The sequence below is a fragment of the Hippopotamus amphibius genome, chromosome 13 (genome assembly GCF_030028045.1).
Source record: "Hippopotamus amphibius kiboko isolate mHipAmp2 chromosome 13, mHipAmp2.hap2, whole genome shotgun sequence".
NCBI lineage: Eukaryota > Metazoa > Chordata > Mammalia > Artiodactyla > Hippopotamidae > Hippopotamus > Hippopotamus amphibius.
The window spans coordinates 40,202,203-40,227,310 of NC_080198.1; the positions used below are offsets into that span (position 1 = coordinate 40,202,203).

The 25,108-nt window shown below is 37.0% G+C and overlaps 1 protein-coding gene across 6 annotated transcripts in view; it reads left to right on the forward strand.

The window, feature by feature from the left end:
• Positions 1 to 25,108, forward strand: part of SETD2 (SET domain containing 2, histone lysine methyltransferase) — a 113,592-nt gene that overhangs the window by 17,428 nt on the left and 71,056 nt on the right. For all 6 annotated transcript variants that reach the window (XR_009048858.1, XR_009048859.1, XR_009048860.1 and 3 more), the window contains exons 2-5: positions 10,012 to 10,051; positions 11,507 to 15,870; positions 18,911 to 19,042; positions 22,739 to 22,867. Coding sequence is in view for 3 of the 6 variants with exons in the window: in XM_057706762.1 (XP_057562745.1) it covers positions 10,012 to 10,051; positions 11,507 to 15,870; positions 18,911 to 19,042; positions 22,739 to 22,867 (4,665 nt within the window). In the remaining 3 variants the exon portion in view is untranslated. The remainder of the gene's footprint in view (positions 1 to 10,011; positions 10,052 to 11,506; positions 15,871 to 18,910; positions 19,043 to 22,738; positions 22,868 to 25,108) is intronic.

Below are 25,108 nucleotides of genomic sequence, written 5' to 3' on the forward strand. Positions count from 1 at the left end.
AAGCATCTTTTCATGTACCTATTAGTCATCTGTATGTCTTTCTTGGGGGTAAAACGTCTGTATTTAGGTCATCTGCCCATATTTTGATTGGGTTGTTTTTTTTTTTTTTTTTTTGATACTGAGTTGTATGAGCTGTTTGTATGTTTTGAATGTCAGCCTCTTGTCGGTTGCATTGTTTGCAGATATTTTCTGTATGGAGGATTTTTTTTTAAGCTCTTTATTGGAGTATAATTGCTTTACACTGTTGTGCCAGTTTCTGCTGTACAACAAAGTGAATCAGCTGTGTTTATACATATATCCCCATGACCCCTCCCTCCTGCTACCCCTTCCTACCCTTCCCTATCACATGTATGGAGGATTTCAAATAGATGTTCTCCTTTCATCACCTTTGTAGTTACAGTACTACTATTTCAGTTTTGTAGGTAGTCAGTTTGGCCACCATTTCTCTTAGTATCCTAGGTTAAAAAGTATTAAAAAGTATTGGAGTTGGTTTTCAAATCCAGTTTGACTGACTTTTCAAGCTTTTCCTCTTATATATTACTCTGTTATGCCTCCCCATCACGTGTTTTGAAAACACATAGTGGGGGAGAAGGGGAATTGGATGGAGCATGCCTTCTGGACAGAAAATCCTAGAAAGGCCCTACAGCAGAAACCTGGCTGCTAGTTACAGAGTTTACACGATATCAGCTTTGATTTTCATTGCTGTCATTGGTGTAGATGGTAGGCATGAAAACCAGCTGCCTAGTTCGACTTCTGGATATGGTAGTAGTTACTGTTGTTAATTCTAAGTCATAGTCCTTCCATCGTTTTATTTTTACTCTTTGTTGTTTTCTCTGTGAGGTGTGCATCTGCCTTGTCAACTTGCAGTATTTCTTTGCCATAGAGCATAAGATTTGACCTCTTACAGTGAGCCATTGATGGCTAGGGCTGTAGGCCAGCTACATTTTCTAAATTGTAATATAGTATAACTTGCCATTTGAGACACAAAACAAACCAAAAAAACCTATAGTATAGAAGTTCTGATAAAATTCTATTTAATAGAGTAGCTAGCTTTATTATTATACATTATTATTATAATATAGTATATATATTTGGAATTTGGTATCTGGAAGTGGAAATTGCATCCAGATTTCTCATTTGCAAAATGACGTACAAAATATTCTTTATAGATTTACCTTGAGAACTCAAAAGATAATTTTCATAGGAAATAAAAATTTAGCACTGTGGTGCCTAATCCAAGGAGATTGGCAAGTGGATGGAAAATGGGTTCAGATATTCAGAATATTAATATTCTCCTTCCCACAGAATAGTTTTATATTTACCATTGCTGAGTTTTGTTTTGTTTTGTTTTTAAATTTCTCACCTTGAATTGTATTCTGAAAAAAGAAGCTTCAGGAATGTTTAAGGAACAGGAAGAAGGCTAATGTGGCTAGAATCTAGGGAAGGAAGAGGAGGGACTGAAAAGAGCTAAGGTTAGAGAGAGTGAACAGGTATGTGCCATGATGTGATTTATGTTTTTGAAAGACCACCTGGCTGTTAAGTAAAATTCATAATATGGGTCTGTAACAATCATTGTAATTGGTGTATGTATGTATGTGGTAATCGTTATTAATTCCATTTTGACCATGTTACATTTGGGATAAATGAGACATCCAAGGAGAAATGTCCAGTAAGCATTTGGGTAAATAGGTGAAGAAGGCTTGGTGTGGAGAAGTAGGAGTTATCAGTCTATAGATGACACCTAAAGCCATGAATTTGGATGAGATGAGATAGGAGGGAAAAGAGTAGATAGAGAAGAGAAGGAAAACCAAGCAGGGATCAGGTTTTGGGACACTCCAGTGTGAGGATATCTGGTAGACTAGGAAGAGCCAACAAATAATATTAATAGGAATAGCCAGTGAGGGTAGGCGGAAAAACAGGAGAATGTGGTCTATGAAAGCCTAGGAAAGAAATTGACCATCGGCCGTAAGATATTGGTCACTAGTGAGGTACCCCTGCCCTGCCCCTCCACCCCCCTTTTAAGGTAAGGCATTTAAAAATCTAATGAGAATGGAGAGAGACTAAGATAGAGACTGATGATAGAGGAAAGGGAGTTAATTAGGAAATGAAAGTCCTAGAGAAGGCAAGAAATAGGACACTGAGCAAAGTGGTGGTGTCAGTTAAGAGTGGTCGGGGAGGTGGTGGTGACTGAAATTTGGTATGGGGGATGTGTGAAGTACGATCTAGGAGAATGAGAAAGGGACTTGAATGGTGCAAATCATACAGTTAGTAAATGTAGAGAAGGAATTCCAACCTAGGTATCAGAGTTTGATCTTTTTGCTCTGTTGCATTGCCATCCTTATAAGGAAAGTAATAAGTAATAAAGAAGGTGTGCTTTCATGAAGGAGAATCAGAAAGTGAGTTTGTTGAACCGAAAAAAGAAAAATTAATTAGCCCCTTGTTAGCCATTTCATTTATGGCAATAATTATTTATTACCTTGTATCATGCTTATTTGGTATACCTCTATGCCATATTACTTCAGTAAAGTGTGGAAATCCTGATGGGGTAAGGATTGTGAACTTAACATCTTGCCTTCATAGCGCTCATATTGCCTTCAGTAGGGTAGATCTTTGAATAATTGTGAAACAAATAGCCTTGTGATTGAGATAAATACTGATACTTATACTTAACAGTTGTTTTTCTAAAATAAGTCATTGGTCAATCCATCAGTGTGGTTGTGTGCTATGGAAAGATAGGTTCTGATGCAGTTTCCACATTTCCCTTAAGCCTAGCTAACTCATGGTAGTTAAGCTAGGACACCTACTCTCTACCAAAACTTTAGTCTACAGAAGGATGAACTCATTTTGTTTAGAAGAGGTTTGCAAATGTGTATGACCATAGGCCAAGCAGTGAACTGGGTAGATGTGATCTTTTGTGGTAAAAGTTTTACTTATGAAGACGTTATCCTGTATGTACTTTTTCATATCATTGAAGATCTGAGGCGTTTTAAGTCTTGAATGTATGACATTGTAAGTGGCTTAATATATGTGTCAAAACATGCATGACTTCTGTGCATTCATTCCAACTTTTTTTTCCATGAAAAATATTTTCATTTGTACCCATCAGGGAGCAGGTCAAAGATTTAGAAATCTTAAAAGAGAAACAAATTGAGGGGCAGGAGGAGGGTGGCTGGAGCTGTGAAATTCCATTTCTTTCCTAATGTTGGAAATAATCACTTAGTGCTTAAGAAGCGTTCCTTGCCAGTATTTCTCTGTGGCTGTTACTTGGGCCTGGGTATATACAGCAAACCGGTTTTCTTCTAGAGAGCTCAGAGTACTTCTTGAAGTGAACCTCTGGGCTGGAATATGTTATAAGCAATGTTATAAAATACTAGTCTTTTGTTTTGTCATTGTTGGCTTCCTTCCTTTTGTTATCAGCTAGTTCTCCTGTCTTATCTCTGAGTTTTCACTTCTTCACAGTATTACCTCTGCAATTTTATACTCTATTATAGGGTCTAGTTTTTATGTAGCTTATTCTAATCAGTGCCTACCAGACTATGAATTTAGAAAGATTTCAGGTAGTGCTTCTCCAGCTGAGGCTCTAGGATCGCCAAGAATCCATTAGTCTTTTTTTTTTTTTTTTTAACATTCTTAAGGGGTGAAGGATTCTATGAGGATATTTAATAGTTTTTCATATTTTGTTATCTTATGTTGAAAAATAATTTTTAATTTTTGAAATAATTTCAGGATTACAGAACAGTTTCAAAAACAATAGGGATTTCTTATATATTCTTCATCTCGATCCCCCAGATGTGAACATTTTCCCACTTACCTTTTCTATACACACACACACAATTTTTTTTTCTGAAATGTTTGAAAATTTCAGACTTGATGCCTTTTTACCCTTGTGTCTTCCAATGTGTATTTCCTAAAAACAAAGTTGAGTCACTGTACAACTCAATTTCAAGAAAGTAACATTAATAGTATCTGCTAACACAGAGCTTAACAATTAGTAAGTTTTAAAATTTATTTCACTTGAAAGCTACCATTACCTTTCAGTGGTGATTTTCAAGTACAGTTGACCATGAACAACATGGGTTTGAACTGCACGAGTCCAGCTATATGCGGATTTTTTTCAGTAAATACGCAGTACACAACCCGCAGTTGATTGACTCTGCAGATGCAGAACTGCAGATATGGAGGATTATAAAATAAACATAAGCATACAGTTTATGTTGATAAACATATAAACTAGAATTATATGCAGATTTTCAACTGTGCGGGGGTTGGCACCCCCAACCCCCCCCCATGTTGTTCAAGGGTCAAATGTAAAATAAATTTTAATAGACTGATTTTAGTTTCTTAAGTCAATGTTCTTAAACTGGGATCTGTTCTTATATGTCTAACAATTTTTTTCTCCCTTTAAAAGAGGCCCACATAGGACCTAGAGATGATCATACTAAGTGAAGTCAGAGAGAGAGAAATATCATATGATATCACTTATATGTGGAATCTAAAAAATGATACAAATGAACTTATTTACAAAAGAGAAATACACTCACAGAATTAGAAAACAAACTAATGGTTACCAAAGGGAAAAGGTGGGGGGGGGGGGATAAATTGGGAGGTTGGGATTAACATAAATATACAATAGATAATCAACAGGGACCTACTGTATAGACAGGAAACTCTACTGAATACTCTGTAATAACCTATATGGGAAAAGAACCTGAGAAAGAATAGATATATGTATATTTAAAAAAAAAAAAAAAAGAGTATGAATTCTGAGATTCTCCCTGAATTTTTTTTTATTTTTTTATTTTTTTATTTTTTGAGGGGTCCCCTGAATGTTTTTTATTTGGCGTATGCATTGTAATTCTACTAGAGGGACTAAAACTTTCATTCAATAGACCAAAGTCCTCAGGGCAAATATTCAATACAAAATGAAAGATAATATTTTGTAAAAAACCTATTGCACTGAATAAAAAAATTAATACACATTCAAATTTAATAGAAGAAGAAAAAGAGGCCCATACATCACTCAGATGTGAGAAACACTGGCTTTAAGTATTATATTTGAGGAATATTTGAGTTTTAGTAAGAAATCTTTAAAGATTAGGTAGAAGTGATTCTTTAAAGTCTTTACTTATTAAAATCAAGATAAAATGCTGTTTCTGATGTGTGGTTCAGGAAATTCAGTAAACTGAAGCCCTGGATTGAGACCTTCTAGGGCCTCACTTTTGTAGCCTTATATCTAGGGCAGGAATTCTGTCTGATCTTAGATTAAGTTCTCATCCAGATTCTTCTTAAACATTTCTGATAACAAGGAAACTTAAGTACCCTGTACAGTGACACATTCCAGATGCATCTACCTCACATTTTGTTTTTATAAAGCAGTAAGAAAGGCTAACAATTCAATAGGTAATCGATTGGCAAAGGACCTGAAAAAGCACTTCCCCAGAAAAAAGAAAGTACCAATGACTTATGAAAAGCTACTACGCTGGTAGAACTACAACTGAAGCTATATCTGGATATATTGATATGTAATTATATCTAGGGCTTTTAAGTGGAGAAAAGGTGCAGAAAGGTATGTTTCCATTTGTGTATGTCTTTCCTCCTTTAAAAGCAATGTATATGCTCATATATGCACAGTTTTTGGAAGGATGTACAATACTTAACAGTAGTTGCTACTAAGTAGAGCGATCTGATTTTAGTTGTATAACTTTTTGTATCACAAAGTTTTCACCTGGGTACATGTATTACTTTTTAAGATAGAGAAAAAAAAACTAATTCAGAATGTTCTAACTTAAAATAAGGTGAAATCTGTCATTCTGTACTTCTGTTGGTCACAGGTCCAACTTTTGGAGTTATGCAAAATAAGACTATTTTATCTTCGAAGTTTTCTCATATTTTGTTTATTTGGTTGTGCCAGGTCTTAGTTGCATCAGGCATGCTCCTTAGTTGTGGCTTGCGTGCTTCTTAGTTGTGGCTTGTGGGCTCCTTAGTTGTAGCATGCAAACTCTTAGTTGTGGCATGCGTGTGGGATCTAGTTCCCTGACCAGGGATCAAACCTGGGCCTCCTGCTTTGGGAGCATGGCATCTTAACCACTGTGCCATCAGGGAAGTCCCTTTTCTGATATTTTGAAGTAAATCGCTATGGTCCTGTAAATTGTCTTTTTTCCATAGTAAATAAAGATACTTCCGTTTAACTATAGCCATTTCCTGTATAACATGGTATCTAGAATAGATTCCCTTACTATCCAGTTTGTTTATGAATATTGTTGATATGGCCAAATATCTCTCATTATACCAGGCTTCCCTTTGGAAACTTTACTTCTTGTGTTCTAGCCTGAGAAGTTGGTTGGTGGGTTGATTTCAATAATCATGTCATTCTTTTGTTCTCTGAGCTAAAACTCTTAATTAAGTCTTTTCCCACACATGTCCTGTGACCTAATAGAGATTTGTCTTTGTGTTGACATGGATTAGTCAAAATTCTTTAAATATAGTTCTTCAGTAAGCTGAAGATCTGCATACTGTATGTTTTTGACAGAAAAGGCATTCTAGCACAGTCTCATGCTGGAGAGTTAAATGCCTGTTTTTACATGCCTCATTTTTTAAGCGGGGGGGGGGGGGGAAGGGAGTGGGGCGGGGGCACAGGAGGCTCAGTACTCTTACCTGTGACTTCCATATCCTTGTTCTATCAACTTTCCTTCAAAAACCCTATTCTTTGCTCTTGATGGTATATTATTTACCAAAGCAAGTGTTCTTTTATTAAAAACATCTGTGGCTGCTTCTTGCTATTATAGCATCACAATTTCATTAATATCTTCAAAAAGATCTTGTCCTCTTACTGCTGTGGCAGTCTACTCACCTGGCCACACCTAGCTATTGTCATCTCCTGAAGTGTACCCCAACTCTGAAATATTAGTCTAACCTTAATTTCCAATTCTTTTATCATATCCTTCTACTACTTCTCTTTATGGTTTCCACTCTTTGAAGCTGCTGCTGTCTTGTCCCTACCCTGTTCCTTCAGTTTATCAGCTTCCTTAAGATTTCACTCCCTGTTCTATTACCTGTGGATCATTCTTGGGAATGCCTTCAATTCTCTCAACCCCTTGCCTTCTTCTACCTCTCTTGTCTCACCCAACTTGCTAGAGTAACTAACCAATTGTTTCCCTTCATTGCTTCTAGATAGTCTAATACTGTAAGAGGAAGTAGAATAAGTGTGCCAGTGACCCCGATTATAAATCAGTAATGTCCAACTTGGGGCAGCAACATTGAAGATTATAGTCTGCTTCCATTTTTGTTCCCCATACTTGAATTCGCTTCAAGTCTTTTACCTTTTTCCTTCCCCTAACTTTCAACTAATGATAACAGAGAGAAATTAGGCCAAAAGGAATATTCTTGCTTTATTTTGAAACTTAACCATGTCTTCACTCATCTGTATCTCCTTCTCTCAAGATCATTCCCTCCTCGATCTGTTGTAGTGTTTCCATTTTTTTTCTTTGATCTAAGCACCTTGTTTTCTCACTTGCTGTATTTATGATGAGGGAGGGAAGCAAGCTACAGAATGTCTTGTATGGTATGATTACTATACTCAAAAAGAAAAACAAAAATCTGTTTTAAATCCCCGACACACACACAAAAGAAGTGTTAGAAGGCTCTATATTCCAAGGCATTTACCGCAGTTGTCTCTAGATGGGTTGGATTGTGAACTCTTCTTTTTGCTTGTGTGTAATTTGATTTCTCTCTATTAACGTGAAATGATTTTTAAAAAATATTATTTATTTATTTGGCTGCATTGGGTGTTAGTTGCAGCAAGTGGGATCGTCATTGCAGTGTGCAGGCTTCTCTATAGTTGTGGCATGCAGGCTCAGTAATTGCGGCACATGGGCTCTCTAGTTGTGGCACATAGGCTTAGTTGCCCCACAGCATGTGGGGTCTTAGTTCCCTGACCAGGGATCGAACCTGTATCCCCTGCATTGGAAGGTGGATTATTAACCACTGAGCCACCAGGGAGGTCCCATGAAAAGATTTTAAGATGAGAAAAATTTGATATTTTCCCCCAGATTTTCTGTGTGTGCTTATATTGTTTTTATTATAAATTTATTTTTTTAATTAATTATTTATTTATTTGGCTGCACCTGGTCTTAGTTGCGGTGTGTGGGATCTTTAGTTGCGGCATGCGAACTATTGGTTGTGACATGTGGGATCTAGTTCCCTGACCAGGGATTGAACCCAGGCCCTCTGCATTGGGAATGTTGGAGTCTTAACCACTGTGCCACCAGGGAAGTCCCCTTTTTTATTATAAATTAAAAAAAAAAAATATCAAGTTGTGGGAAATGCCTTGCCATCTTTGTCAAGCAGTTTTCTAATTTCTAAAATGAAACTTTATTTCCTCCCTTCACATCCCCACTCAAGTCCCACATTTATAATGTTTCTTTAGCCCTTTGACCATGTGGTGACTTTGATTACAGTTTGTCAGAATTATTCTTTTTACTTGTTTGTCCAAAGTATAAGTGCTGAGACTTAGGAAAGAGTTCCTTTAACCTCAGTATTTCCAGCACTTTGTGGGTATGGATACCGTGCAGACAACCGTGAATGCTTTTTTAAAAATGTCCACTGAGAAGAGGAGTACAAATATGGATGGCCCTCCAAATGCTTGCACATCTCCAGGTAGCTTTTCTGTTTTTTTAAAAAAAATTCACATGGTACTTACTTAAATCGAATCTAGTTTGCCATATTGTGAGACAATTATTTTTTTAATCACTAAGAAAGGAAGAAACTCTGCCAGTTAGACTATGATGTTATTGATCGTATGATGCATTGTGTAGAGGTGTTATAGATGGGGAAAATGTATATCATAGAATTTATGAAATACAGTAGTTCTAAGATCATATCGCTCTATTCTTTGTGGTTTTGGAGTAGAAAAAAGTGTTTAATCCTGGCACTGCTTTAGATCTTATCCATGTCTCGCCAACTTTGTTTCCCCTTCATTACTTTATTTTGTATGGCTACCATGGACCCTAGTGAATGAACTGAATTATGGTAGAGTGAAGCCTACATTTAGGAAAAGGATTTTTAGTACATTTCTTTTGAGGGGCATTTGAAACGGATTATTATACTCCAGTCTTGCCACATAGCCTACGTAGACACCCACTTAAAATCTAGCTGTCATAGCCTAAAACCCTTTTGTATCTTCTCTTTCCCCAGTATGCTTCAGCACACTGGTGTGCACCAGACTTTTGGCTTTTGATTCCTCAGTCAGGACATAGTGTGATTATCTTTGTTAGAACATAGCTGTGAGCTCAGAGAGCCACATGCTCTGATGTAGAGCAGAGTGTATACCTTGCATTCAGCAAAGGGACTGCTGAATGGATACCAAAAGAGGTTGAGAACCACTAATTCATGGGAGAAAATGTTTCTCATCATAAGAAACCTGGCCTCAGGACCTGGCTACTGCTCCCTACTTCAGCTAATTATTGGCTTCTTTCTGCCTTATGCTTTATACTCAGATAATATTGATTTATAGTTTTCTTGCTCATTTTTTGTATGTTTTAATCACTATATCGTTGCCTGAAATCTTCCTGTTTAGGATCTCCCTACAAATACATTCTTCAAAAACTAATTTTTCTTTTAGGAAGGATTCTTTGCATTCCTGTCCTTTCACTAAACTGAGTTGCTTATCTTCCTCTTTGCTGTTACACTTAATTCATATTTCTATCTTGTATTTACTCCATTATGTTGGAGTTACTTTTATAACAAAAGTATAATTTGTATTTACAGGAAACTGTAAAAGCTTCTTGAGGGCAGGGACTCTGCTTTATTCACCTTTTCTCTCCCTCACCTAGCACAGTGCATGACACTATCTTCATTAAATATTTGCTGTGCTAAATGTAACTAAGGCTGTGAAGGAGTAGACAGCTTATATAGAATATACCTGGAGGTTTTAGGTATCCTAAGTTTTAATAAAAAACAAGTTACATTTCAGTTGGTTTTAAGTATTTATGATTTCTTTTTATTCTTTTGCATGCTTTCTTGGCTGGATGACAATAGAGAAGAAGAAAATGAGGTAAGTATAATTTAATTAGGTATTCAGTGATTATGAGATTGAAAGCATTAAAATTTAGCTATCATTTTGAATGTGAAATGAAGTGATAGTTTTTGCTTAGTTTTGTTTTTGGATCTATAGTAATTCATTCCAGTGAGGGATGTTGTGTGTCTCAAGAAAATGATTTTTAGACTTTGGAGCTTCAAGAGCTTTAGTCAAGATAAAGGAAGCTGGCAGCTTTGGAGACAACTTTTTACTCTTTTTACTCATTGAGCTTCCATGTAAGATTCAATTTGAAAAGTGAATTCTCTTCCTTAAAAAGTATTTGAAGACTACTGTGATAATGCATGTGAGAACATTTACTTTCCCACTTGAATGGTTACTGTATAATTTTGAAAACCGATTTCAGATTTTATCATTTGAAGTGGAAAACTGTTCTCTTAAATAGCCAGAGTTGATTAAAGAGCATAAATTAGAAAAAATGTTGTAGATGGCCAAGTGTACTATCTCTAATTTAGGCTTGAGTTGGTTGCTATAGACTTTTCTGCTGTTCTGTCTACAACCAAGGTTATGCCTTTAACTTCTAAAGCCCACCAGTTCCTTTCGTGGTTTGGCAAATAATGAAGGGTGAAGTCTTCTTAGATTTATACTTTGTAGTTGTTGCTCAAGGTAGGATCAGACTGTAAATCAGCATGGCCTGGGTGTGTGGGGCCCAGGCAGATGCAGTGGTAGTGTGCCAGGGCAGAGTAATTTCCAGAAAGGCAGAAAGGCCTGGTCCCCATTTAGTTACCTCATCTGTAAAGTGAGTGAAATGGGAAACTGCTCTATACCAGTGGTTTCCCAAATCTAAGAAGTCCCTCAGAATTGCCTGAGATGCTTGTTTTCAGAAACAAAACAAAATAAACTTTCTTGTTCACCTTAGAACTATTGAATTGATTTTTCCTGGAGTTTTGTCACAGATCTATATTTCTACCAAGTACCCAAGTGATGCTATGTGATGCCAGGAGACCAGTGGTTTTAATGACTTCTGCTGTTTCTTCTCAGATAGGACACAAGAACAAAGTATTTTCATTACTGAGATGTCAGCTATTGCTCTCTATCCATATGTCCTCTTGTAGTGTATCTTGAAATACACATCAGATTATTTTTTAAATTCTCAGTAAAAATTCTGCCTAGAAAATAGTTACAAGATTGAATAAAATTCTTCATGTAAGAGACAATAAGAATGGAAAAATATGGATAATTGTTGAAACTGGGGGTGGGTACTTAGAGGTTTATTAAATTATTCTCTACTTTTGGGTATGTTTGAAAATTTCCATAATAAAGAGTTTAAAAAAATGCTTATATAGCTTAATGAAATTCATGCTGTTTGTCATTAAAAGGGACTTTTCATTTCCCTGACATTTTAAACTGTGATGCTAGCCATTTGAAAGTAACTTTATTGTAGTAGTAATTGCTTTTTTTGTTTGTTTATAGGCAAAGATTGAAAATGTGCAGAAAACAGGTTTCATCAAAGGACCAATGTTCAAAGGTGTTGCTTCTAGTCGGTTTTTGCCCAAAGGCACCAAGACAAAAGTTAATTTGGAGGAACAGGGACGACAGAAGGTGTCATTCAGCTTCAGCCTTACAAAGAAAACTTTGCAGAATAGGTTTCTGACTGCACTGGGCAATGAAAAGCAAAATGATACTCCAAATTCCCCAGTTGTACCTCTTCAAGTAGACTCGACTCCTAAAATTAAAACGGACATTGGAGATACATTATCTACTACAGAAGAATCTTCCCCACCAAAATCAAGGGTAGAATTGGGAAAAATCCATTTCAAGAAACATCTGCTTCATGTAACATCCAGGCCACTGCTGACTACTACCACAGCAGTGGCATCTCCATCTCCTCCCATAGTACCATCACCAGCAGTCATAGCAGAATCAACAACTGTAGACTCGCCACCTTCATCTCCACCTCCACCACCTCCACCTCCCCAAGCCACAGCACCCTCATCACCAGCACCAGTAACAGAGCCAGTGGCCTTGCCACATACACCAGTGACAGTTCTGATGACAGCACCAGTATATGTAGCTGCTAGAGCCTTGAAGGAACCACCAGTTTCAATTGTACCAGAATCATCAGAAGTGGACACTAAGCAGGACCCTGTATCTAACAGTTCAGAAGAACACGTAACTCACAATCTGAATGAACATGCAGATATTCCTTCACAAAAAGAAGATTCCCATATTGGGAAGGAAGAAGAAATTCCAGATAGTTCTAAGAGTAGTCTGGGTTCTAAAAAAACAGGTTCTAAGAAGAAATCCTCACAATCTGAAGGCACCTTTCTTGGTTCAGAATCTGATGAAGATTCTGTACGGACTTCCTCAAGTCAAAGATCGCATGATTTAAAATTTTCAGCAAACATTGAAAAGGAAAGGGATTCAAAAAAGAGCTTAGCAACTTTAAAAAGTGAGGATTTAGGGAAATCTTCACGATCTAAAACAGAGAGAGATGATAAATATTTTAGCTACTCAAAACTTGAAAGAGATACTCGGTATATATCTTCTCGCTGTAGATCGGAGAGGGAGCGAAGGCGGAGCAGATCTCATTCTAGATCTGACAGAGGCTCTAGAACTAGTTTATCCTATTCTCGGTCAGAACGATCCCATTATTATGACTCTGATCGTCGCTACCATAGGAGTTCCCCTTATCGAGAGAGGTCACGCTATTCTCGGCCATATACAGATAACAGGGCAAGAGAGAGTTCCGATTCAGAAGATGAGTATAAGAAGACATACTCAAGGCGCACCTCATCTCATTCCTCCTCTTACAGAGACCTAAGGACATCATCATCCTATTCTAAATCTGATCGAGACTGTAAAACTGAGTCTTCTTACTTAGAGATGGAGAAAAGAGGAAAGTATTCTTCAAAATTAGAAAGAGAATCCAAAAGGACTTCAGAAAATGAAGCAATGAGAAGGTGTTGTTCTCCCCCTAATGAACTGGGATTCCGACGGGGGTCATCATATTCCAAGCATGATAATAGTGCTTCCCGTTATAAATCTGCCCCTTCAAAACCTGTACCCAAGTCTGATAAATTTAAAAATTCTTTCTGTTGTACAGAATTGAATGAGGAAATCAAACAGTCTCATTCTTTTAGTTTACAGACTCTTTGTTCAAAAGGTAGTGAATTAAGAATGATGAGTAAAATTGCTGAAAGAGAAAAGGCTGGGTCTCCATGTCCATCAAATCGATTAAATGATTCACCTGCTTTTAAAAAGCTAGATGAATCGCCTGTTTTTAAGTCTGAATTTATAGGACATGATAGCCATGATAGTATTAAGGAATTAGACTCTTTATGTAAAGTGAAGAATGATCAATTAAGAAGTTATTGTCCCACAGAATTAAATATAAACGGATCTCCTAGGGCAGAATCTGATTTGGCAACATTTTGCACTTCTAAACGTGACACTGTTTTGATGTCTTCTGATGATAGTGTGACTGGCTCAGAGGTATCCCCTTTGGTCAAAACGTGCATGCTTTCATCAAATGGATTTCAGAGTATTAATAGATGTAAAGAAAAAGACTTGGATGATACTCACGTGCAGCATAGTAAGTCAGAAAGCCCATTTAGAGACACAGAACCTCCGGTGTCGTCACACCAAGATCAACTCGTATCTTTGCCAGTTATGACTATAGATTATTCCAAAACAGTAGTTAAAGAACCAGTTGATGTGAGAGTTTCTTGCTGTAAAACCAAAGATTCAGATATATACTATACTTCAAATGACAGCCGCCCTTTTTTGTGTCATTCCGGAGCTGAAAATACTGAGCCTTTAGTAACGAAGATTTCTTCAAACACTTTTATGAATGTGCATTTGAAATCAAAAACAGTTATATGTGATAATGGAAATCTGGCAGAGCAGCACTCAAAATTTGCAGGTGGAGAGTATAAGCAGAGTGTTGGTAGTACTAGTTCAGCTTCTGTTAATCATTTTGATGACTTATATCAGCCTACAGGGAGTTCATGTGTTGTTTCATCTCTTCAGAGTCTTCCACCAGGAATAAAAGTGGACAGTTTAACTCTCTTGCCATGTGGAGAGAATTCATCTCCAGTTTTGGATACTGTGCTGAAGAGTAAAAGCTCAGAGTTTCTAAAGCATGCAGAGAAAGAAACAATAATAGAAGTAGGTAGTGGCCTTCCTGATTCAGGAAGAGGATTTGCTTCCTGGGAAAACAGACATAATGATGGACTCTCTGGGAAATGTGTGCAGGAGGCTCAAGAAGAAGGGAATTCCATATTGCCTGATAGAAGAGGAAGACCAGAAATCTCTTTAGATGAAGAAGGTAGAAGAGGACATGCACATACTTCTGATGATTCAGAAGTTGTATTTTCTTCTTGTGATTTGAATTTAACCATGGAGGACAGTGATCGTGTAACATATACCTTAAAATGTGACAGTAGCGGTCATGCCTCAGAGATTGTATCTACTGTCCATGAAGATTATTCGGGTTCTTCTGAAAGTTCAAGTGATGAAAGTGATTCAGAAGATACAGATTCTGATGATAGCAGTATTCCAAGAAACCGTCTTCAGTCTGTTGTGGTTGTGCCAAAGACTTCCACTTTGCCCATGGAAGAAACAAGTCCTTGTTCTTCTCGGAGCAGTCAAAGTTATAGACACTATTCTGACCACTGGGAAGATGAGAGATTGGAGCCAAGGAGACATTCATATGAGGAAAAATCTGAGAGTATAGCAAGTAAAGCCTGTCCTCCAACTGAGAAGTTTTTCTTTCATAAAGCAACAGAGAAGAATCCAGAAATTTCTTTTACACAGCCCAGCCGAAAACAGATAGATAATCACATGCCTGAAATTGCTCATCCTCAGAGTGATGGGGTTGATAGTACAAGTCATACAGACATAAAATCTGACACTCTAGGTCATCCAAATTCTGAGGAAACAGTGAAAGCCAGAATAGCTTCTAGGCAGCAAGAAGAGCTGCCAGTTTATTCTTCTGATGATTTTGAAGATGTCTCAAATAAGTCTCGGCAACAGACCACTTTCCCTAACAGACCAGATAGTAGGCTGGGAAAAACAGAGTCAAGTTTTTCTTCTTGTTGTGAGATCTCTCGAGTGGATGGTTTCCGTTCATCAGAAGAGCTCAGAAACCTAGGATGGGACTTCTCGCAACAAGAAAAACCTACTACCACGTATCAGCAACCTGACAGCAGCTATGGAGCCTGTAGTGGACACAAGTATCAGCAAAGTGCAGAACAGTATAGTGGGACACGTAATTACTGGCAAGGCAATGGCTACTGGGATCCAAGATCAGCAGGTAGACCACCTGGAACTGGGATTGTGTATGATCGAATTCAAGGGCAGGTACCAGATTCCTTAACAGATGACCGTGAAGAGGAGGAGAATTGGGATCAACGTGGAGGATCTCACTTTTCAAGCCAGTCCAATAAATTTTTTCTATCTCTTCAGAAGGACAAGGGGTCAGTGCAAGCACCTGAAATAAGCAGCAATTCCATTAAGGACTCTTTAGCTGTGAGTGAAAAGAAAGATGTTTCAAAAAACTTAGAAAAAAATGATATGAAAGATAGAGGGCCTCTTAAAAAAAGGAGACAGGAATTGGAGAGTGATTCTGAAAGTGATGGTGAACTTCAGGACAGAAAGAAAGTTAGAGTGGAGGTAGAGCAGGGAGAGGCAGTGCCTCTAGGCTCAGCGCTGGTTGGGCCTTCCTGTGTCATGGAGGACTTCAGGGACCCACAGCGGTGGAAGGAATGTGCCAAGCAAGGGAAGATGCCTTGTTACTTTGATCTGATTGAAGAAAATGTTTATTTAACAGAAAGGTAAGCCAAATGAATACTTGTCTGACAAGTATTAACCTCTTCTTGTAGGAAAAAAAATTAACTTTCAAAAGTTCAGAATATATGAGCTCAATTGTATGAAATTAGTTCTGTGATAAAATGTAAATTAAAAAGTTTAAAAAGTGTATTTACCTATTTAGATTTGATGGCATAGACCTCCCCCCGCCCCCGCCCAATTTTTTTCCCTCCAGGAAAGCAGGAAAGGGATGTCTAAATTTTTTTTTTCCCCTCCCATTACCTCTTTGGTTCTAGAAGTACATTAAAAAAAAAAAAAAGTATATATATAGACCAGCCCAGTTTTTCTTAAATTTCTTTTACGTGTGAAACTGTGAAAGAAAGTGAAACAGAAATCCAGCAAAATAGTGTGCTTTCAGAAAAGAAAAAAACTATGTTGGATTTTTTTTTTCCCTTACTTCACTCTGAACATTTCTGAAAAATATCTTTAGGTACTTTACAAGCTGGAAGTAGATTAGAACATAGTTTTCTTTTGTCGTGTTTTAAAATCTATTGCTAATAGATTAAACTTGGCAATAGCATAACAAGTTTTTAAGAAATAAATGGTAAAATCCCTAACGTGAAACAAGGTATAATGAAAATAGGATGATGAAAACATACTGCTCTAGAGCAGAGCTTCTCAATTGACTTTCTTTTACCTCTCTTTGGTAATCTTATTTTCCCAATGTGAATACATGTTGAATATGCCTTTAAAAAAAATTTACAGTCTCCTAACCACCTACCTCCTTTTGGCAGTTTCTCCTCTAGTTGAGAATCAACTTAGCCATCATCCCTTTAAGCATTCAGAATTTTTTAAAATGAAGACATTTTCCACTATGGATAAGGTAAAAGACTTCATCTTAAAGTTAGACCCATCAGAAGTTTTTCCTATTAAAAAAAAAAAACAACAAAACCACTTGTTTTTTTTAAAGGATAAAGAGAGTCTCTTAGAATTATGTTCATTTATATCTAGTTGTACATTTAGGTTTAACTTCAAAATATTGAATGTTTTAAGTAGTACTCCTTAGGAATTTTGTGTGTAGAGGGATGCAAGCTTACATGATCTTTGTAAAAAAATAGAAATAAAATTAATCAACCCAACGCTCTGGATTTTATTCAGCAGTGAGTTTCACAAACATACAAGACTATACATAATAGATTTGGTCGGTGAGAGGCATTGGAGGGCCTTTTTGGAGTAGGAAGTATTTATATATATTCAGTATTTTATTTTATTTTTTTAATAAATTTATTTATTTATTTATTGTCTGCGTTGGGTCTTCATTGCTGCGTGCGGGCTTTCTCTAGTTGTGGTGAGCAGGGGCCACTCTGTTGCAGTGCACAGGCCTTTCATTGTGATGGCTTCTCTTGTTGAGGAGCACGGGCTGTAGGCGCACAGGCTTCAGTAGTTGTGCACGTGGGCTCAGTAGTTCTAGCTCGAGGGCTCTAGAGTGCAGGCTCAGTAGTTGTGGCACACAGGCTTAGTTGCTCTGCGACATGTGGGATCCTCCTGGCCCAGGGATCAAACCCATGTACCCTGCAATGGTAGGTGGATTCTTAACCACTGCACCACCAGGGAAGCCCTCAACATTTTAAAGTGCTTGATACATGCTGGGAATTTATAGACGCCACCAATAAGACAAATTATTGTAAAATAGTACATGCATTCCTATGTCTAATGAAAATGGGCCTACCTAAAAGAAATTTGTGCCCATTAGTCATCATCTGGCCATTTAGAGCAATACAAAATAAAGCTACCGCTTTTATATATAGCTTTTAAATACTTGTGAAAAGATATTTTGTTTATCTTTAGTCATCTTTCTTCAAGCTAAGCATATTCTTATGCTCATTAATGGATTATATCTTTAATTGATCCAGATGAATCATTCTTGTTACTTAGAGTTAATGGAAACCATCATGACACTCTTCAGGTACTTTATAAAACTGAGACTGTAGTAGAACATATGTTAAGGGTGAAAGCAGATTAGTTAGGAGATTAAGACAGTCACTTAGAGCAGCTGTGCTCTTCTCTTGTCTGATAGTTGAAGAGTAAGTCATAGTTCCCTAATCTTAAGAAGGGGTCTTACTGGTCTGGCCTTGGATTTGTGTTTTGTTTTGGCCCTTTTTGACAAAGGTCAGAAAATAGAGTTCAACAAAAAGGCCAGTAAATAATGACATTTTCACTTTTGCTTTGCAAACTCTGGCATAGATTTTTATGAACCTAGTCAATTTTGAACAGTTTTATCTTCTCCCCCTAAATCTACATTGAGAAAATTTAGCCCTCTGTAGTAATATTATTTTGTAATGATATGTACATCATTCTTTTTTTTAATCATTCCATTTTCTTTTCAACACTATTTGTACAAAAGTGATGTTGCTGAAGGATTCTCTAAAGGATTTGATTGAGTTTAATTCTTAATTAAAAACTTTTTTTTTAAAGAAACTCCTTTTCTTCCTCAGCCTTGTACCTCAACTATTGTTTGTATATCCATGAGTACTGATCCTTTTTTCCCACTCCATGGCATGTGGGATCTTAGTTCCCTGACCAGGGATTGAGCCCGCACCCCCTGAGGGGAATCGTGGAGTCTTAACCACTGGACCGCAGGGAAGTCTATGAGGACTGATTCGTAAACTTAACTTTAATTAATCAGCTATGTTATTATTTGATACTCATCAGTTTTCCTATTTTTCTCTGGAGCTAAATATGACTATTAACACTTGAAACTGCTCAGAATTTGAGGTTTAGATAACAAGGACTAGGAATTAAGGACTGAGTCCAAAATGACAGACTTGAACATATCCCATCCTCCCGTTGCCAAAGCTGAAGTTGTCTCTCTCACCTGTTTTGCAACACAATTCTTAGTGTTTTCAGTCTCACAAATGCTTAGTGGTTAGATGTTTTCTTCTTTTTGAATGATTGCCTTAACCAGAATCATTAAATGGGAAACTAATGAGATTTAGCACATTTTTGATTATATATATCATTGCCAGGACATTTATTTAACCAATTTTAACAAATTTTACCCAATAGAAAGAAGAATAAATCCCACCGGGATATTAAGCGAATGCAGTGTGAGTGTACACCTCTTTCTAAAGATGAAAGAGCTCAAGGTGAAATAGCGTGTGGGGAAGATTGTCTTAATCGTCTCCTCATGATTGAATGGTAAGTAAATTAGAATGCTCTGCTTTTGCTCAACTGTTCTATTAAATGTCTCTAAATATTAAGAAGAATTATTAAGAAGAGTAAATTTTAACTTTTCTCCTTCTACCCATTGTTGAGTATTTATGAGCAATGAAATCTCCAGTGTGTAATAGTGTTTATAAGGAGGCAGATTTCCCTTGCATTGTGTGTTAGATTATAGTACACGTTGTAAGTGCTCTGTACAGTAGCCCTAATGCTAACATAGTAATACTAATTTTTACCCAGTCTCCTTTTATCTCTTGTGAGGTTCATGTCCTGAGAGGTAAATGTTGGTATTTTTTTAGCTTTTACTATAAAATGAGGTAAAATCCTAACATTTCAAAAATGCTTAAAGTAAAATGTTTTGCTCTCCTAAACTTCAATCCCTCTATTTATAGTCTTTCCAGATAATTTTTATGCCTCTACCAGAATAGGCAGACATTTCCTCTTTTTATGTGTAGAAATGAAATCCTTACTATATGTACTTTTTGAAACTTTCTTTCCCCTTACCTGCCACATGCACTTTTAATTAAATATGTTTTGGAGACCTATTCAGAGCTACGCATTTAGACCTACCTAAATCTTTCCCTTGACTACATTATGTATTCTATTCATAGTTAACCCATAATCATTAATGTTGTATTGGTAGACATTTGCTTCTATATTTTTCATATAAACAGTAAATATCTTTACATTTAAAAATGTGTGCTTTTTAAAAACACACAAAAAAACAAAATAATAAATAAAAATGTGTGATTTTTTTAAAAAAACCAATCTGAAAATTGTATCATTTTTAACATGGAAAGAATAATAAGGTGATTTATAGTATAGTATTTTTAGTGTTAATGAAACGTTTTCTTTCAAAGCTCAGTTTTTGGTTTTGCTTATGTTATAGTGTTACAAAAATGAAACATATCTCAAAAAAATAAAGAGAAAGCATTTTTGATATTTTTGAATGTAAACTGAAAGTAGAGATGACCGTAAACATATAAGAAGAGAAGACATAAGAGCAGTATTCTCCTAATTTGACATGGTTGCCCTAGTCTCTGCATTCTTCTGGTTTTTCCTGCCAACCTTGTTGAACAGATATGAAGTACAGAATTTCTTTTTTCGTGTTATTCCCATGCTCAAAACTTTTAGTAGTTCTTAAGATTAGGTTCAGATATAACCTTGGTATTCAGAGCCCTTCATAGTACATCAACAACCTGTCTTTTCATCTTCCAGCAACCCACCTTTCATATCAGTTATCCTTAGCTGTTTTATTCCCATTTGCTCAAGGAGGCCTTGTTTTCTTTTTCTGCACACAGGTGGGCACTGTTGTTGTATGTCTTGTTTTCCTTATCTGTCCATATCCTATGTGTCATTAGAGATTCTGCTTTAATCTTACTCTTTCCTGAAAGCTTTCCTTCACTGCTTCACTCCAGAGTGAGTCCTCTATCTGTAAAAGTGTTGCTTACTACTGGTTTGGCAATAAGTAATAATATATCGGAAATAATTGGTAATTTTTATTATAGCCTTAGTGTTAAAAGTCTTTGTATCTGTCAGCTTCGGAATATTAAGATTTCAGTAAATTTTTTAAAAAATTAATTAATGGAAAAAAGACAGCCTCTTCAATAAGTGGTGCTGGGAAAATTGGACAGCAACATGTAAAAGAATGAAATTAGAACACTTCCTAACACCATATACAAAAATAAACTCAAAATGGATTAAAGACCTAAATGTAAGGCCAGACACTATAAAACTCCTAGAGGAAAACATAGGCAGAACACTCTGTGACATACATCAAAGCAAGATCCTTTTTGACTCACCTCCTAGAATAAAGGAAATAAAATCAAGAATAAACAAATGGGACCTCATGAAACTTAACAGCTTTTGCACAGTGAAAGAAACCAGAAACAAGACAAGGAGACAACCCTCAGAATGGGAGAAAATACTTGCCAACAAAGCAACGGACAAAGGATTAATCTCCAAAATAGACAAGCAGCTCATGCAGCTTAATACCAAAAAAAGCAAATAACCCAATCCACAAATGAGCGGAAGACCTAAATAGACATTTCTCCAAAGAAGACATACGGATGGCCAACAAACACATGAAAAGATGCTCAACATCACTAATCATTAGAGAAATGAAAGTCAAAGCCACAATGAGGTATCCCCTCACACCAGTCAGAATGGCCATCATCACAAAATCTAGAAACAGTAAATGTTGGAGAGGGTGTGGAGAAAAGGAAACTCTCCTGCACTGTTGGTGGGAATGTAAGCTGGTACAGCCACTGTGGAAAACAGTTTGGAGGTTCCTTAAAAAACTAAAAATGGAACTACCATATGATCCAGTAATCCCACTCCTGGGCATATACCCAGAGGAAACCATAATCCCAAAAGAAACATGTACCATAATGTTCATTGCAGCACTGTTTACACTAGCCAGGACATGGAAGCAACCTAAATGCCCATCAACAGATGAATGGATAAAGAAGATGTGGCATATGTATACAGTGGAATATTACTCAGCCATAAAAAGGGATGAAATTGAGTCATTTGTAGTGAGGTGGATGGACCTAGAGTCTGCCACACAGAGTCAGGTAAGCCAGAAAGAGAAAAACAAATACTCTATGCTAACTCATATATATGGAATCTGAAGAAATGGTACTGATGAACCCAGTGACAGGATAAGAGTGGAGATGCAGATGCAGAGAATGGACTTGAGGACATGGGGTTGGAGTGGGGGGCGAAGGGGAAGCTGGGATGAAGTGAGAGAGTAGCATAGACATATTTACACTACGAACTGTAAAATAGATAGCTAGTGGGAAGTTGCTGCATAACAAAGGGAGATCAACTCGATGATGGGTGATTCTTTAGAGGGCCAGGACAGGGAGAGTGGGAGGGAGGGGATATGGGGATATATGTATAAATACAGTTGATTCACTTTGGTGTACCTCAAGAGCTGGTACAAGAGTGTAAAGCAACTATATTCCAATAAAGAGCTTAAAAAATTAATTAATTAATTGGTTGCGCTGGGTCTTAGTTGTGGCACTCAGGCTCCTTAATTGTGGTATGCGAACTCTTAGTTGGGGCATGCATGTGGGATCTAGTTCCCTGACCAGGGATCGAACTTGGGCCCCCTGCGTTGGGAGTGTGGAGTCTTAACCCCTGTGTCGCCAGGGAAGTCCCTCAGTAAATTTTTTTATTCCAGGATCTGTGAGGGAAGAGGCTTGCCACTTTATATTGTGCTTGCTCTGAACAAGGAAAAATTTAATGATGACTTTGGTTTCTCTTAAATATAGCTCAAGTAATTAGCTACATTCAAAAGATGAAACTAGTGTTGATTGGAGTGGAATATAAGAGAAGGTGCACTGATTGAAAATGTTAGCTCTGCATAGTTGTCAGAGTACTGCAAACTTATAGGCAGCCTGGAAATGCATCTTAGACACTCAGAGGTAATGACCAATTGACAAGACTGTATTTTGGGCATCATCTGTATAACAACGTAGACACTCAATTCTAAGGAATCGCTTCATGATGGAAAGAATTATTGAGGAAGGCTCACTTGGAGGTTTACCACACATATGCTGATTATACCTTAAAGATATGGATGTATTTACATAACACATTCTAGTGAACATATTTTTGGTTCTTTTGCTGCTTTGAAGAGTTAATTTTCTCCATTTCTCATTTCAGTTCTTCTCGGTGTCCAAATGGGGATTATTGTTCCAATAGACGGTTTCAGAGAAAACAGCATGCAGACGTGGAAGTCATACTCACAGAAAAGAAAGGCTGGGGCTTGAGAGCTGCTAAAGACCTTCCTTCGTAAGTTATGTTTTGATCACCTTTCACTTCATTTGTGTTGTTGAAGTTGGTTAGATACTTTTTAGGAAAATAATTTGCCTGTTACACTGAAATTTAATAATGATGATTGTGCAGAAAGACCACTTGGTAGCTAGTTTTGTTTGTTTTAAATTCCGTTCTTTTAGGAATGAAATAGAAATCTCTTCTGTCTATATATGAGAGCAGTTTGTCTCTTGTGATATTTGGACTAGGCAGGTCCTTATGTGTTTCACAGTTGTGTTACCTTTAATTCCAAGTAATTATCAAGTGTTTGCTGTGATCCCTAGAATCCCTGTGAAACTCTATAAAAGGGAGTTAGGACAGAATCTATAAAATTGAATCTATATAAAATTGAGTTGAGATGAGAGTAGTGGAGAGTGTCTGAGGATACTGAGGTAGAGAATTAAAGCATATTTGATAGACACTCAATAAACATTTTTGAATGAGTAAATGTTGCCTTCTATCTAAGTCATGTAACTTTTATATGTTATGCAGTAAAAGGTTCAGTTTATGTTCTACCATATTCAGTATTTCCTTTAACCACTAATTTTCTTATACATAGCATATTTAAGTATTCTTACGAAAGTTGAGTGCCTTTTTCTTTTTTTTTTAATTACTATTTTTGTGGTGCTTGTTTTATTTATTTTTTTAATTTGCTTATTTATTGGCTGTGTTGGGTCTTTGTTGCTGCACGTGGGTTTTCGCTAGTTGCCGTGAACGGGGGCTGCTCTTCATTGTGGTGCACAGGCTCCTCACTGCAGAGGCTCCTGTTGCAGAGCACAGGCTCTAGGCGCTCGGGTTTCAGTAGTTGCGGCACACAGCTCAATAGTTTTGGTTCACCGGCTCTAGATCGCAGGCTCAATAGTTGTGGCGCACGGGCTTAGTTGCTCCACAGCATGTGGGATCTTCCTGGAGCAGGGATCGAACCCATGCCCCTGCATTGGCAGGTGGATTTTTAACCACTGTGTCACCTAGGAAGTTCCGAGTGCCTTTTTTCTTTAAAGTTAAGTATATACAGATTGCATGTGTTTATGATTGAAGAATTTTTAAAAATACATCAAAGGAATAAAGAAAGAAAATAAACAGTTGCTGGATTCTAGCAACTCAGGCACAACTGTTCTTTCAGAATCCTAAGCATATGGCCACACTTGAATGGGAATTGGCATACGATGAGGGATTTTAGTCTTTTTATTGTGGAGATTCAAACCAACCGGGTAGCAAGTAACCTAATAAAAATCACCACCACCCACCACCACCAGGTAACTTAGTTTTCTGACAGGAACGTCACGTATCTTTTGAATGCCAAATCGTTTGGTTCTTATTGTGAGAATAGGAAATGATATTCATGTCACTTTATCCTTTTGAGAACCAACCAGAAAAAAAAATGTGTTTTAGTATATAAAAGGTAAAAAATGTAGTGGGAACCTCATATATTTCTCTTTTCTGCAAAGTATTATCAAAATATCTTGGTTTATAACCATTTTTAAATTGTTTCTTTGAAACAGATATTTCACAGAATCATCAGTATGTTTGATATCCAAATTCATTGGGTCCTTTATAATTTTTAAAATAAATAATAGACTAAGCTTCCCTTGAACACTGTTAACTATGTCAAACTCAGTACTTCCCAAGGGAGTCCAGTGCATTTCTAAAATCGCTAACTCTGGTCTAGATGAGGGTTTTTAGTAATGCTTTCTTTTATTCTATTGGGACCAGCCAGGCTTTTCTTTTGGAGAGTCTTTTTAAAAAAATTTTTAGTTTTTTTAAAGGAACTCTAGATTGGACATAAACCTCTCTTACAGGGGTAGTAGTGAACACTGCCTCCTGGCAGAGTGGCACTAACATAGCTTCAACTTTAATGTAAATTCTTGTTATATGCAAGAGAGACTATTTGATGGCTCAGGAATCCGTGTCCATCATGGGGAAGGAGATGGGAGAAGAGAGGAGAGAATGTGTAACTGGTTCACATAGCAGGTTAAAATTTCCTAAAGCTCTTTAGCTTTCCTCAGCTATTCACAGAGAACCCTCCTTTGGTAAAATATACTAGGACTTAATGTTTCCATGATTCCCACACTTTCACTCATGTAATAACTTCCATATGCTGATGGTAATACCAATTTTATAAATTTTTAATTCCGAGCTATTTAGGTATTCACTGATAGAGTATTCCCACTTCACAAGGACATGCTGTCAGATGTGCACAGTATGAGCAGGAGGTATTTG